We start from the raw sequence: 15,080 nt of genomic DNA, 5'->3' as shown, positions 1-15,080 counted from the left end.
TTCAATGTCTCCAGAGAAGGAGACTCCACCACCTCTCTGGGCAGCCTCTTCCGGGGCTCTGCCACCCTCACAGGAAAGAAGTTCCTCCTCGTGTTTAGGTGGAACTTCTTATATTCAAGTTTGTGCCCATTTCCTCTTGCCCTATCCCTTTGCACCACTGAAAAAAGGCACCCAAGGAAAGACTAGAGGAGTATGATTTGAATGTTGGAAGAAGGACTTGCAGAATTTTGAATGAGACTAAAGCCCATGGGAAAAAAAAATGCAGCAGAGAAGAGATGCTGAAGTAAGAGGCAGCTTCAGATCCTTCAAAACTTGTTCTCCTTCCATTCCTTTTGTGGAAGCTTAGGTGGAAAGGTTGGGAGGACTCATGGGAGGGAATCGGATACGGCAGCAGGACTATGAGTCTCAGTCCTAAGTGGTTGGTGCAGTTGTAACTGATGGCTAAGACCAAGAAATGGCCTTTTTGGAAGAAGCTGTGTTATTTGGCCAGAAGTTGAGAGTCAGCTGTTAAGGCAGCATCAGCTGAAAATTATACAAAAGTTATGCAAGCAGTAGCAGCTTAATATGTCTAATGAGTATGGGTTGCACATACTAAAATTGGAAACCTTTTCACCAGCATTTTCAACCACTAGATTTTTGGGAGCCTGCAAGATTCCACTTGAAGAGGGTGTGATCCCCACACCTTGTAAAATCAGGCCCTTTCAAGGAATCTCAACCTGGATGCTCAAAAATGTGCAGCTTCAAAATCTCCTATCTATAAAAACTCCATGTGAGAAGTAAAACTCTGCGAGTTTGTGTTCATGGTGTCCTTCGGACTTTTTTCCCCTCTTTCTACTCTTCCACATGCAAAGATGTGCAAGAAAAATGTGTGGTTTTTAGACCTATCAGAGTCCAGTCAGGATCAGGACAACCTTCAAGTCAAGTCATCCTGACCCAGCCTCTCTGGTCCCTTTCCTGAAGACTGACACGATAATATTCGGTATTTGTGATTCTGATAAATTTATTTTTTATTTTATTAAACTTCTGGAGTGTCTGAAGAGTATTAATTACTAACATATTGCGTTCACATTCTTATTTTATTTACCCAGATTTATTTCTTTTTAGGATAGTGAAAACACCTACAGCCTATACATGTTTTAAAGAACTAATGTAATTAAATCTTTATTGTAATTCACTAAGATATTTTTTCTTTTTTTTAGACAATTACTTTTCATTAATATGCCCATATACCCAGTGCTCCCAAGCCAAAGATTTTTTTCTTACATGCGGCAGATATATTTACAGAAGCCTTTACCTATTTATTTTCATGTTGGGCTCTGTTATCAGTCTGTAAGTGGCACCAAAAAGGTTGAGTGTAAAGATAAATAAATAAATGCAGGACAATAAAATACCCTTGGAAGAAAACATCTCAAGCTGATCCAAGTTCTAGGATTCTGAGTAATTCCTTTGTCTTAGCTCAAATCCATCCTTGCTGTTGTTTATACATACTCTGGGATTAAAAGATCTGGCAGGCTTTTCTGGGGCTTTGTGCTTTACTGTAGCTTCAGGCAACACCAGAGAGCAGGGATGATTTTGGGGAGGTTTTGTCACAAATCAGTGCTGGGCCACAGCAGAGCTGACGCCCGCAGCCCCGACTGTGCTCTCTGCGGGGGCTTGGTTAAAAAAACCCAGCAGTTGTTTGACCAGTGGGTGAAGGAGATGTAGGCAAAGATGTTGGGTGGGAAGCTCTTGGTGTTCCTCTGCTTACTGATGAATGGAGGTTTGTTGAATTTGCAGGGGGTAGAGCATCTCTGAAGAAAACGCAAGGGTTTGAGGGGACTGAATGTGGATGTAGAGTCTTTATTTAGAACATACCAGCTTTTATTTTTTTTGGTGGTGTATAAAATGCCCATTGATTTTGATGGGACAGCACAAGGGATGAAGCTATCCCATCAAGGGTAGATGCAAGCACTGATAAGCTGGGATTTCACAAGGGATATTCCACAAAATAAGGCAAAAAAGACTGATTAAACTACTGTAATACGGGAGAAGAACAAAAATTATTTGTTGAATAAAGCCCCTGCTAGCAAAGCTGTAAAAATACCAAAAAAAGTACCAACCAAAAAAAAAGGAAAAGAACTGTTTTTACAGATGACATATTATTGCAGTTTACTCCATGTACCACATTCTCTGTTGAAAATTCCTCTGTCTGGTTTACTTAGTATAAATAGATTTAGACCATGAGGATAATTCATCTGGGCAAAAGTTGGCACTAGCACAGTAAGAAGAAAAATGGGCAAGCCATAAACGGTTTCATTTTAATTATTATATTTCTTGACATAAGACAATTTTTAAATCACGGCCAATGTCAGACTGGGATAAAATTGGTCCAAGATTATGTTTCCATAAGTATTATCTTGCAAAGCTGCCAAACTATCTGCTGAATAATGGTCTGCAGTTCTATTTGTTCATCTTAATTTTATTTTTATTTTTTTTTACAGACGCATTATGAAAGCGGAGAGTATATTATACGACAAGGTGCTCGAGGGGACACATTCTTTATAATCAGCAAAGGAAAGGTAAGATGAGGCTCTTCGCAGGCGAGTGGGACAGTGACGATGGTGGTGATGCGCTCTGGAAATTCATTGCCAGCCAGAGCTTCCCCTTTCCCTTCCCTGGGGTGCAAAAGTTGCAAAACTTGATGTTTAATTAAACTCCTTGGCGCTGTATCAGTAGTGAAAAGTGGCCTGAAGGAGAAATATTAGATCTCAGGCTATTTTACACATGTGCTCACAGTGAGCGCTTAGGGGTTGAAAATAGTTGTTGAGTCTCAGTAAGTGACCAAAAACCTCAATTCTTTTTTAACAATCTACCCTACGATACTCAGCGTTTTCTTTGCTAAGTAGCCCTCTTACAAGGCTGACTTCCAGACTTCATTCCCATGGCTATCACTTCTCAGCTTCTCCCAATTAAATAATAGGAAGTCAGAGAAGTCTGAGCTTTCTCCTTGGGGGAAAAAAAAGGTCTAAGTTTTTTTTCCACTGCTCACAGATAAAATATGCTTTTAGACCTCTTTTCCCATAAAATCCTGATGGGATTTTATAGATAGAGTTTTTTTTTTTTCTTCCATTCAACTTCATTTCTTTAACTGGCCTAATACTATTACACTTGAGAAACATTTGGTTTCTTTCCACATAGAGGATGGAGATTGTCAAGGGAGTACACAGAGATTTCCCACTGCAGATGAGATGTGATGCACAGAAAGTAAATACAAATGGGTAAATATGCTTGAAAGTAGGCCAACCTTCATCTCCTGGTTCGTGGATCTGATGTTTGCACCAAGGCACGTATTAACTTTGGCCTTGCGTAACTGAGGGTAGTAAAAACCCCATGGCATCTGTAGAGGAAGAGTGTGGGCGTTGTACACACCATTGGGCTGTTTCCCAAGGCAGCTGTCAACTCTCGGGTGCTAAAATGAGATTTTCACCATCGTCTACCATTCTCTATCTCTGGGAGCTAATCCTCATCAGAAGAAAAAAGTGGGTTTTTTCAGATGAGTTAGTTAATCATGGACAAATTTCTGAAATGAAGATAATCACGGGCTGCAGAAAGCTGATGGTATTCCCTCATGCCCTTTCATTTCCCTCTACTCAGAAGTAATATGTAATCTTCTTCTAGATTAAGGACAACAATGATGCAGGCTTCAAATCCTTTTGGGTTTTTTTCCCCCCTTTTTAATGGGCAAAAATAATGGGAGGGTGTGCCTCTTTCCCCAGCTTCAAAACACTGTTGAGTGTTTGAAACCCTTCTTGCCATGTTGGCCAACCTGTTGGCAATGAGGGTTTCACCCCACTTGGTCATGTGGATCCCATCCCTTCCTAGCAGTCCTCAATCTTCAAAGAACGGTTGTAAAAATGAAATTCCCTTTTATACCATCCAGGCAACTAGTTCTTGACCTCAAGCCCTTTCACCTCACCTTCAGGATGGAGGAGAAAACCACCCACCGCTCCAGAGCCCCATGCTCCTGCTTGAGATGCTCCTTGGCTTTATCTGTGGCCTCTGCTACTTTCTGTGACAGCTGATGGCCAGAAAACAGGAGCTAAAACAAAGCAATGTACATGGGCTTGCTGAGGAATTCCCAGACCTCAGCTGGGTCCTGAGGGCTTGACAGAAATTCTTGCAGGGAGAGTTGAATTATGCCCAGTTTTCTCTTCCAAGCTTCCTGATTTTGCGAAAGAGCTATCACTGACTGATGGAAGATGGACAGAGTTGAAGAATGTTTAATTGTAATGCCTGAATTGGGACATAAGAGCTACACAGTGGATGTAAGAACTAACCCATGCTAGGGATACAGCCCCGGGTAGGAGGAATGGAGCCTTAGCAGTGAAACATGGGAAAAATAGCAATGAGATACAGAATTAACAAATCAATGTATGCTGCCTGGGACTTGCTGAAGCAGGGGCACGTAATGTCCCATGCTAAAACCTGACTCAGGCATCCTAATAAGCCAGAAAAAATGCTGGCTACAGCTCATGTGCCTGGGACTTCACGTGTACTTTCAGTTTTCAGCAGCATCATGTGAGTATTAGAGTTTTATCAGCAAGAGCTACTTATAAAAAAATCTGCCTCACCTTTTATGTCAGGGAGTCTGTAGTGACAGTCAAGTGAACAGAGAAGGCTTTTTACATTTCTGAGCCCAGCACTTCTCTCAGAAATGCTTAGAAGGACTTCTGCTCCCTTTCCTTTCAGCCCATGCTCCCTGGATAGTTCTTTTAGGAGCAAAATCCTTTTCCCCCTTTTCTCTCTCAACTCCATTCATCACACTTGATCCCACTCCTGAGCTTGTTTACTTTATTTATTTTAGCACACTTCCTGGAGTCCAAGTGAATAGAAATCAAAACTGTGTTCAAAACACCCTGGATACAGAAATCTGTTGAATAATATGTCAGATGAAAACAACTCGGTCCTTTCTGGTTGCTAAATGCTGCTGATCCGCAGCTGTTCTGTACCTTGCCTTCACCCAGAGTCAACGTGTGCCATGCTGGGCCATTGTACACCATTTTCCCTTTAAAAGCCAGGGCATGGCACCAATTTAATGCCGGATTGTGCAAGTTCTTCAAATTGTGCGAGCTATTCAAATAGCTCGTTGCTTTCAACCACATGGAAATCACACTCCTGTAGTCCCTTAGCCCTCGTTGCTTAGGATCAGCCAAGCTCATGGAGGAAGAGCTTGAATCTGCATTAAAGTTCCCTTTGTTTGTCCAATATATTTTTTTTCATCCCCTACAAATCCTCCTGGCTCATCCATTACATGTTCCCTACCCTCGTCTGATCTTGGGTGAGTCACTGCAGATGTTAAATGTGGTGTGATGTAGATGGAGCGCTCATTAATGACTGAAACCCACTGGTTTTACCATCCGTAAAAGTGACAGGAGAAAGTGCAGGCCACAATTGTAAATTTAATAGTGACATTAAACTGGGATGTCTCTAAATCCAGAAGGATGTGTCTGATGTCCCAGGTTTTGGCTTTGTGAATTTGCATATGCAAAAGCTCTGATTAGAGCTAACCAGCCTGTAAAGGAGAAGCATATGGGAGATTTTCCCTTGTATGCAAGGTATACCCAGAGTTGCTCATCCCAATTAAATTTTGGACAACTCAGGCTTTGGAACATCTGTCCCTCTCCACTGACCGTAGACAAAGCCTAGGCAACTAGATTTATAGATGGTTAACGTTGGGAGAGGTGATCCTCACCATGCACTGATAGCAGGGAGTTGTATTTCACCTGCCTTCTCATACTGTAAGAGGAATGAGATATCTCTGATAACAGCTGAAAAGGAAGGAGGAGTCATTGCATCAAGAACATTCATCTTTCATGGAGCCCTTTGCATCCTTGGTAGGTCATGCCATTCTCAGCAACAGCGGGATGTATTCAAGGATCACCTTCTCCAAGCTTAGGACCAGTGCATCCCAAGAAGGAAGAAGTCAGGCAAAAAAGCCAGGAGGCCTGCGTGGATGAACAAGGAGCTCATCGACAAGCTTAAAAGCAAAAAGGAGGCCTACAGAGGGTGGAAGCAAGGACAAGTAGACTGGGAGGAGTACAGAGAAATTGTTGGAGTAGCCAGGAACCAGATTAGGCAAGCTGACGCCCAGACAGAATTAAATCTGGCTGGGGACATCAAGGATAACAAGAAAGAGTTCTATAGATTTGTCAGGGATAAAGGCAAGACTAGGGAAGATGTGGGCCCTCTCAGGAAGGAAACAGGAGACCTGGTCACCCAGGATATGGAGAAGTCTGAGGTACCGCTCAGGAAGGAAACAGGAGACCTGGTCACCCCGGATATGGAGAAGTCTGAGGTACCAAATGACTCTTTCATCAAAAGAAGCGTGGCCAGCAGGTCAAGGGAGGTGATTCTGCCCCTTTACTCCATTCTGGTAAAACCCCACCTGGAGTAATGCTTCCAGCTCTGGGGGTCCCAATGTAAAAAGGACATGGACCTGTTGGAACAGGTCCGGTGGAGGGGCACGAAGATGATCAAAGGGCTGGAGCACCTCTGCTATGAAGACAGGCTGAGAGAGTTGGGATTGTTCAGCCTGGAGAGGAGAAGGCTCTGGGAAGACCTTAGAGCAGCCTTCCAGTACCTGAAGGGCCTACAGGAGAGATGAGGAGGGACTCTTTATCAGGGAGCAGAGCGATAGGACAAGGGGTAATGGTTTTAAATTCAAAGAGGGAGTTTTATTTTAGATACTAGAAAGATCTTCTTTGCTGTGAGGATGGTGAGAGCCTGGCCCAGGTTGCCCAGAGAAGCTGTGGCTGCCCCATCCCTGGAGGGGTTCAAGGCCAGGCTGGATGGGGCTTGGAGCAACCTGGTCTGGTGGGAGGTGGGCAGGAGAGTTGGAACTCTTTAAGATCCCTTCTAACCTGAACCATTCTGTGATGTCAGGGGCTTTGTCGTTACATGGCAGCTGGGATTTATATCCTGTACTGGCATGGGAAAACAGAGCCAAGAGTGTTCAGATGATCAGTTATTATTTTTCTTCTGAAATTATTTCAGAAAATGAAAAGGATCCCCTGGTGGTAGGAAATCATCACTCAGAGATGTGAAGTCATCTTCTTGTTCTTTTAGTGCCAAGTTCTTCAACTTAAGCTTACACTAGGTTATACTAGTGTACAGTGTTACAGTGGGTAGAAAGTCTGGTTTTCATCAGCAGTAATTGCTTTTCTCTTTCACTGTGAAAATAAAAACATAAGATGGTATTTTCCTTTAAACCTCAATGAAATTTTCATTTTTGATCCAGCTAGAGTTATCTCCTCCCTGAATTTGAAAGATAATAAAAGGGAGAGTAGGCATCTTTCATCCTGTAATGCTCCAAACTGTTTCGTTTCAATTATGCCTAAATGTAGATTATTTTTGTTATTCCTTTCCCTTAAGTGAAGGGAAGAAATCATGTGGAACAAAGCTAAGAGAAGCCTATGCCTTGTGTCTGTCTGATAGACAGAAAATATTTGGAACCTATTTTTGCTGCTGACTCCTTACAGGCAATGACTGTGCTTGTGCAGCCAACTCTATGGTTAGAGTTAAAAATCTTCAAAAACCCACAATTACTGCATTTTTACAAGAATAGTAGGTACCTTAGTGGAAAATAACTGCTTATTTTCTTGGAGGGTTGGTTGGTGATGCTGAGGGAAGAGTGCAGGACTCTGGAGAATTAGGTAGTTCCCACAGGAGATAAGGACCGGAGCTTTTCCCAAGAGATCCGGGAGATGTTGGATCCCTCTCTGAACAAACAGGTTTTATTTGTTAATTAAAAGTTTTCTAAATGCTGCGGGGTTTTGACTTTTCAACAGGTGAATGTTACTCGTGAAGACTCCCCCAGTGAAGATCCAGTCTTTCTCCGTACTCTAGGGAAGGGAGATTGGTTTGGAGAAAAAGCCCTTCAAGGGTAAGTGCTCCTTATGATGTGGCTTTTACATTGAGATGATTTTTCAATGACTTCTGCAGCCTTCAGAGGGCTCTTGCTGTTTGGAAGGTGATTTGGAGTAGATTTATGCATTTGGAGTCAAGCATTGTCACCTGGTGCTGCTTGTCCCACCTTAGTGGGGAAATAAGGTTTGTCTTGCATTTGAGTGGCCAAATAAAGATCTTTCTGTGCTTGTAGACATCAGAAAATAGTTTATCTTTGCACTGTTGTTGTGGTATGAGAAAACCCATAACCATTTATTGTCCTTTAGACAAGTGTTCTATCACCTGTGACCCCTCTCCACACGGGAAGGGGAACCAGGGAAAACAAGGAAAAACGAGGGTTGAAATATAAATACGTTGAATAGGGTGAGATAAATAATTAACAATAATACCAAAGACCCAGTATTAATCTCGATACTGATACATGATATACAGGAGTTGTACTCAGCTGATTCCATCCTAGGGAAGCCGTGCACTCCCAGCAGTGGGTAACAAACGTGGGACACTGCGAGTGCAACAGCTTTGGGAGGAAGGGAAGGGCTCAGGGTCCGGCACCGGAGCAAGGAGGTCTCTGGACCCTCCACCATCAAGGGAGAGAGGAACTGCACAGCAAACTTTCTAATTTATATTGAATGTGGCGTTCGTGGTATGAAATAATCCTGTTGGCCAGCCTGGATTCAAATGCCCAGGCCTTGCTCCTCCTCGTCCCTGCACCTGGCAAGGCTTGAGAACACTGAGACCTTGAATCCCACAGAGCCTGGCTGGCTATAAAGTACATATTTTCACAAATTCAGACACTAGAGTCTTCTAAAAGTGCCATTTTCTCGAGCATCATAAGAGAAATTAGTCCTGTGTCACTCAACCCAGGACAACTGCCTTCTCTGACCATGCATTTGAAGGTCAAAATGTGTGATGGTTTACAAGTGGAGTATTTTTCATGTACAGTAAGAGCATAATCATGGTCTTATTGATGAGGCTGAAGGCGGGGCAGCTGTCGTGGTTTTTACGTTGTAAGTGGAGTATTTTTCATGTACAGTAAGAGCATAATCATGGTCTTATTGATGAGGCTGAAGGTGGGGCAGCTGTCGTGGTTTTTACTTATTGTGTATATATGATTTTGGTGGAGGTGGGAATTCTATGTGAGTGACCTGTTTTATACAAACATTTTCCTTCGGGGATGAATTAAAAGAATCCAATATTCAACAAGTGATTATTATAAAAATATGCTTTATTTCCATAGGAGGGAATAAAAACAGAAGTAGTAAAACACATGCTTTAGGCAGGGATTTGTGCCACCCATTTATCTCACTGGACAAACATCCCACCCTGGGTGTTTGTCTGAGCATAAGAGCTATTGGGCTTTTTTTTGATGCCAGCTAAATCAGCCTTCTTCCAAAAAGAAGGAGGCAGAACATTTGAAGGCCAAATTTCATGTCATTTCCTGGCAGCCGGGGAGACGTATCCAGCACTGAACACAAGTCTTGCCCCTGCAAATGTGTATCTTAATTATAAAATAATATGGTTGTTAAATAAATGTCCTTATTTCGAGTACTTTTTTAATACTAAGATAGAAAACATTATTTAGTCTGGAGTGGACAGTCTTATGGAGAACGATGAGGACAAGGACAGAAAAGCAAATTTTTAGGAATATGAGAAGGCTCTTTCTCCTTCAGAAATTCTGTTTCCCATAGGCCCAGCCCAAAAGAGGAACAGTCTGAGCCATTGCCTCCTTACTCTTCCATTGTGTATTACATCATATATTACATTTAGATAGAGCTGTTGTCTTGGGGATTTCACCTGGTTTGGGGATCAAGAAGGAGCTCCAGACCATGGGGCAAAAGAGCAGTGGCACGTGGCTGAGGGCTGATGTTTCAGAGAGGTGGTGATGGAGCCCACCTTGATGAGCTGGAGTGGGATTTTGAAAGAAATAGTCAAAGTTTGGTTCACGCCACTTTGACCAAAATGCCCAACTCTTGAGGTCTCTCCCTCAAGTCTAACCATTCCATGATTCTATGATCTTCAGTTGTGTTGCTTTATAAATCCACATGGGTGTATATTTGTGATGTAATTAAGCCAAAGCAAAACTCGGAGTTACTTGACCATGAGCAAAACCATAGCAGAATGACAGCCAGTTTGAGGAGATGAGAACATCTCGGCAACCAACGTGAAGGATTTTAGGGCATGGCTTATGGAAAAAGTGTGGGAATTTGGGAAGCCATCCTGCCTCTGGGGTCCTGGTGGGTCAGTTTGCAGATGGGGATAGCTGGAGGAAGCTCCTGCTTGGCACAGAGACCCCCAGCCAAAGGGTGTCCATCCTCCCTTCATCCTTCTCATTTTTAAAGAACAAAATACAGCACTTTTTTGTTTATTTTTTCTAAGTGTGTTTGTGGTGCACAGGCTGAAGCAGAAATTGTGGTCTCTGGGTCGTGCAGGGAGTGTCTGCTGTGGTGACAATTGTAGTGATATTTGAGCTACAGTAACAGATTTATATATCTACATTTTTTCTTACCTTCACAATGATTTGAAATAGTATGGTAGTACCTGTGTCTCATGGGACATAACAGCATCTTCCTTTTGAAAGAATTTGTATCATTTCCCATTTATATCTCTGCCTCTGGGGGCTCTTGTGTAGTTATTTTCTCAATGTTACAGAAACTGTTTCTCCTCTAATTCCCCCAAATCCCTGGTGTATGTTTTGTGCGCTGATAATCTGCAGGAGCAATAAAACAATATATATGTGCCTGAGTAGAAGTGTCAAAAGACAATTTTCTTGCTGACCATCCAAAAGTTTTATGCCATATTTCCTACTTAAAATAGTGTGAATTGCTGTGATTGAATTGTCCTCAGGCACCAGAATGTAGTAGTAATGCACGGGGAAATGCTAGTGCCTCTTTAAATCAGAAAAGCAGCTGGCAGTGGCAGAGCTTATTTATTCATATGTTAATGTAGGAACTGAATATGATCCCAAAACCTTTTTAAGAGGTCTGATGGCTGAGACGAGAATGAGATATCAACAAATAGGACATTAAATATTGGCAATGCTATAGGCTTGTTTCTTTTTCTAACATGTGGTTGGTTGCATCACTGCAGCCAGGGTTATGGTTCCAACTCCAGAATTAATCATTTTTATTAAATTCCTATAAATGCTGCAAGAGATACTGGGGTCCTGCTCACACCCCTCTTCTCCCTGCTCTAATTCTGATATTCTTTTTGTTGAGTTACAATGATGCTGCTGCTAAACTGACATTTACATTGGTCCTTTCCCCAATTAAGAACCTAAAATTCAGTTTTTCATTAAAAACTTAATTGCCCAAACCTGAAAACCTGTTAAAGTGCCCCACCTTGCTGTCCTGCTATCTTCTTTCTTGCCCTTTCTTATCTTGCTTCTTAAGTTTTTCATTTATTTTTTTCCCAGAAATTCTTTTCCTCTGTTGCTACCTAATGATGTTTGGAGGACTGCAGGGATTTATTTACTCAGGTCAAATGCTGAGGGAATAAGACCAGTTCTCACCAGTTAGAAAATAGCTAACTTGGTAAATGGTAAAATGAATTTGCATGCTGGTGTCTTCAAATATTTTGGTTTTGCAAGACCTGCACACAGCTGCCTTGGCTGTCCTAGGAGGGAGAAGTGCAGGCTGGAGTGCCTTTTCTTTTATGTTACTACAGTTTAATTTAAATATTTTATTTTTGTAAAAAAAAAAATAAATATACAGATCAGTCTGCTTGTCAGACTCATCTTCATTCTTGCAGTACCCATTCCTGCAGGGTATTTTTCACACCCCGTTGCTGTCAAACACTGCCTGTTCTTCCCTTTCATTTGCCACACAAGGATTTCTGCTTATTCCAAATCACCTGTTGGGACTAAGTTTTAATGCACTAAATACCCTGTCATTTCTCCCAAATACCCTGTCATTTCTCCCAGCTGTTGCTGTGCCTGGACAGTTGTGTCTAGAAATGCTCTTTCGATGTCCTTCACTCCTCAGTGAACATAACAGTCACGTTTCATCTTCATCGGACGCCTTCCTCACTATACCATTCTTCCACTAAAATCTTATCATCTGCTGACCTATTAACGTAATCCTCTTGAATTTTCTCAGGAAAAGAGAATGGGATGGAGGATTGGGAATGTTCGTTTCTCTATGACACAGAGCAGTAAAAATTTCCAAGGTGGTCACATAAGTGTATACATGGCAAACAGGAGTCTCATCTCGGTGTGGCGTTATAAGATAGACGTATATGTATATAAAAAAAATATAAAACTTAATATTTATTAAAAAGTGTGTGTATGTATCCCATAGTAACTCTATGGGATAATATAATTTAATTTCTCCTTCTCCAGGGAGAAGTACTAGTCCTGTTGCAATCGCTGTGCTTGGGAAAGAGGCATCCAACCCCTAAAGATTGTTGGGGGGATTTGGGGGACCCAGCCAGATTATGGTGTAAGAAAGCCAATGGGATCTGGGATGGAAAAGGGATGGGAAAAGGGGCTGTGCCGTCCTGGCTGGGAGATTTAGGGAAAGTTCCCACCTACAGTGATTTTTCTTGCTTGTTGCCTTGGCACAAAGCTGTTCCTAGTTTGCCTGCCATGCCGGGGGTCACGATGGGAAGAGGTTTATTATTCCCATTTTAATCCAGTTAGGAACAAGGGAAAAGGGGAAAAAGAAAGAAAAAAAAGAGCCAAAGAGTAGAAATTCAGTCTAGGAAAATGTAATTTTTCCAGCCAGGAGCTCCGTGGCAATGAAGGTGTACACATAGTAGTGGTGGTCATCATAAAATTGGAGCATTGCTTCAAATGTTGATGCAGAGGAGAACTGAGCTTCAAAACAACAACAAAAAAAAGTCCCTTTTAATTTGGCTAATAGGGAGGGAGCAAGTTTGGAAGCACTTTTCATCACCTCTGTCGCTAAATGGCAGGGCCACCTTGAAGTCCTGGGTGTTTTGTAGCCCTTCTGCCTGGCACCTGCAGTACTGTGTGTGTAGCTCATGGAGCGGGGATGTGGCACACAGCCTCCAAGGACCAGCTGGAAGTTACTTCATCCGTTACATCAGCTGCTTTTTGCATTTATTGCAAGCGTTGAGTGATCTTAAAATGTATTTCAGCCATTACAGCTGTGTTTCCTGTCCTCTTCCCCTCCTTGGATAGATCCCTGCCCATAAAGTCAGGTCAGACCTGGGAGGTGGGAGTAGGGGGGGTGACGGCTGATGGGTTTTGACCCTGCGCCCCAAGACACATGGAGCCCCAGGAGCATTTAAAAGGTTTGAATAAAGCTGTTGGCAAACCCCTGAAACAAAACCCTCCCCAGAGGTTCTGGAGGGTAAGAGCTCAAAAGCTTGGACAGCTGGAAGCAAAGAGGCAAAGCGACCCCAAGATAGTGTCACCATATGGTTCCCCTTGGGGCTGGCTTTCTTCCTGTAGGCATCTGGTCCCGGCTCGGGTCAGGAGAGGTGGCCAGGCGGGCCTTCGCTCTGATTGATCCCCTAAGGGCACACCCCAGCATTAATTAAACACTACTAAAATGTCTCCCTGTCCTGTCCAGGCTGGCTTCTAATGGTCGGGTGCCTGGGACTTGGAAGTCCTTAGCTAGGGCGTCACTGTGGCACAGACAAAGATCTTTTATGATACTGCTGTTGCAAAGTAAATGATGAAATCTTCATCGGGGCCTTTGTAATTTGTTTAATTACATTATTGCAAGCACGTATTGATCGCTGAGGTAGTTGCTTCATTTTCTCCAAGTACGCGTTCTTCACCCCTTATTCTTCATAAAACACAAGGCAATATTGCATTGGTTGTGTGGGAGCTTATGACGAGCATCTTCACCCAGATGCCAAAAGCTCTTCATGCTCCAGGAAGTTCCCTGGCAGGGAAGAGGCTCCCAATTAAGGGGCTCATCCAAAAGCCTTTTAAAATGAGCTGGCAGGTTCGCCCCAGTGGTTGTTAGGCGTGCTCTAGCTCACAAAAATACAGCGACACCTTTGCCACCTAGCAAAAATAAATCTGGGTTTTGGAGCTGTGTTGCCTTCAGCCACCCTGTGTATCAAGAGACGAGGGGGAAAGGACTCAGAGGGACAGGGCAAGATGTGTTGGCTCTAACAGCATCCTGCTTGTAAGCACTGCGTTGTCACTAGCAAGGTGAAGGTTACCTTGCTGTTTTCTAACATGAATGAATTGATATTATTGACTCTTATCTTAAATAAGAACATCACACCATGTGAAAGCAAATGTCCATCTAGCCTGGTGTCCTATTGTATACATCAACCAGACTCAATTGCTGAAGAGCATCCTGAACCTGAGCTGGCGGTTTTATACTTTATAATCCTTGGTGGGTTGTCGATTTGCTGCTCATGACCTCAATTAGTTCCACAGTTTAAGTGTGCAGGACGAGAAGAAGTGCCGTTTTTAATGTGGGGATGTGCCATCTGCTCCTCTTACAAGCTGCATCCAAGTTTTCAGATGTGCAGTTGACTTCGTAATTTGCAGAGAGCTCCAGAGTCTGTTGTGTGAGACTATAGACGTGGCAACAAGCTATTTAATGTTAACAGAGATAATAATTTTTCTTTACGATGCTTACAGTTTGTAGCATCTTAAATGGCTTGATAAGATCCCTGAAAGTCAGTCCCAGTTTTTCTTTAATCAGAACCACACTTTTTATCTAAGGATATTTGGAACTAGAGTGCACCAACTGCAACATCATTCTGCATATTAACAGCTGTTCAGGCAATAATTTGAGGTTTTTTACTAATTTGTGTGCCGGTGATATAGAATCATTCAGGTTGGAAAAGACCCTTGGGATCATCGAGTCCAACCATCAACCCTACTCTACAAAGTTCTCCCCTACACCATATCCCCCAACACCACATCTAAACGACTCTTAAACACATCCAGGGATGGTGACTCAACCCCCTCCCTGGGCAGCCCGTTCCAGTGTCTGACCACTCAAGGTATGTGTTGATAGCTGGTAACATCTTTAGTCAAGCAGGTGTTGGTGAACCTCACCAAAAACCCGTGTGGCTTTTCAGATTTGCTCACATGGCAAGTCACACAAGAACTGCTCTTCCAGGGCTTGAAGAGGCAAAGGGTTTCTCGAGGTCCAAAGTGATACAACAAGGGGAGCAATTGCAAGAAATCCCACCCGCAAAGG

At 42.8% G+C, this 15,080-nt stretch overlaps 1 protein-coding gene across 1 annotated transcript in view; it reads left to right on the top strand.

Annotated features, from left to right (window-relative positions):
* The window catches only part of PRKG1 (protein kinase, cGMP-dependent, type I), a 551,141-nt gene that overhangs the window by 404,623 nt on the left and 131,438 nt on the right, over window positions 1-15,080 (top strand). Inside the window, exons 6-7 of the mRNA XM_014966652.1 lie at window positions 2,481-2,558; window positions 7,827-7,921. Coding sequence (XP_014822138.1) covers window positions 2,481-2,558; window positions 7,827-7,921 — 173 coding nt within the window. The remainder of the gene's footprint in view (window positions 1-2,480; window positions 2,559-7,826; window positions 7,922-15,080) is intronic.

This window comes from Calidris pugnax, unplaced genomic scaffold (assembly GCF_001431845.1).
Source record: "Calidris pugnax isolate Ruff unplaced genomic scaffold, ASM143184v1 scaffold53, whole genome shotgun sequence".
Classification (NCBI taxonomy): domain Eukaryota; kingdom Metazoa; phylum Chordata; class Aves; order Charadriiformes; family Scolopacidae; genus Calidris; species Calidris pugnax.
Note: the sequence above shows the minus strand (reverse complement) of the source record. Positions and strands in the feature narration are given on the sequence as shown.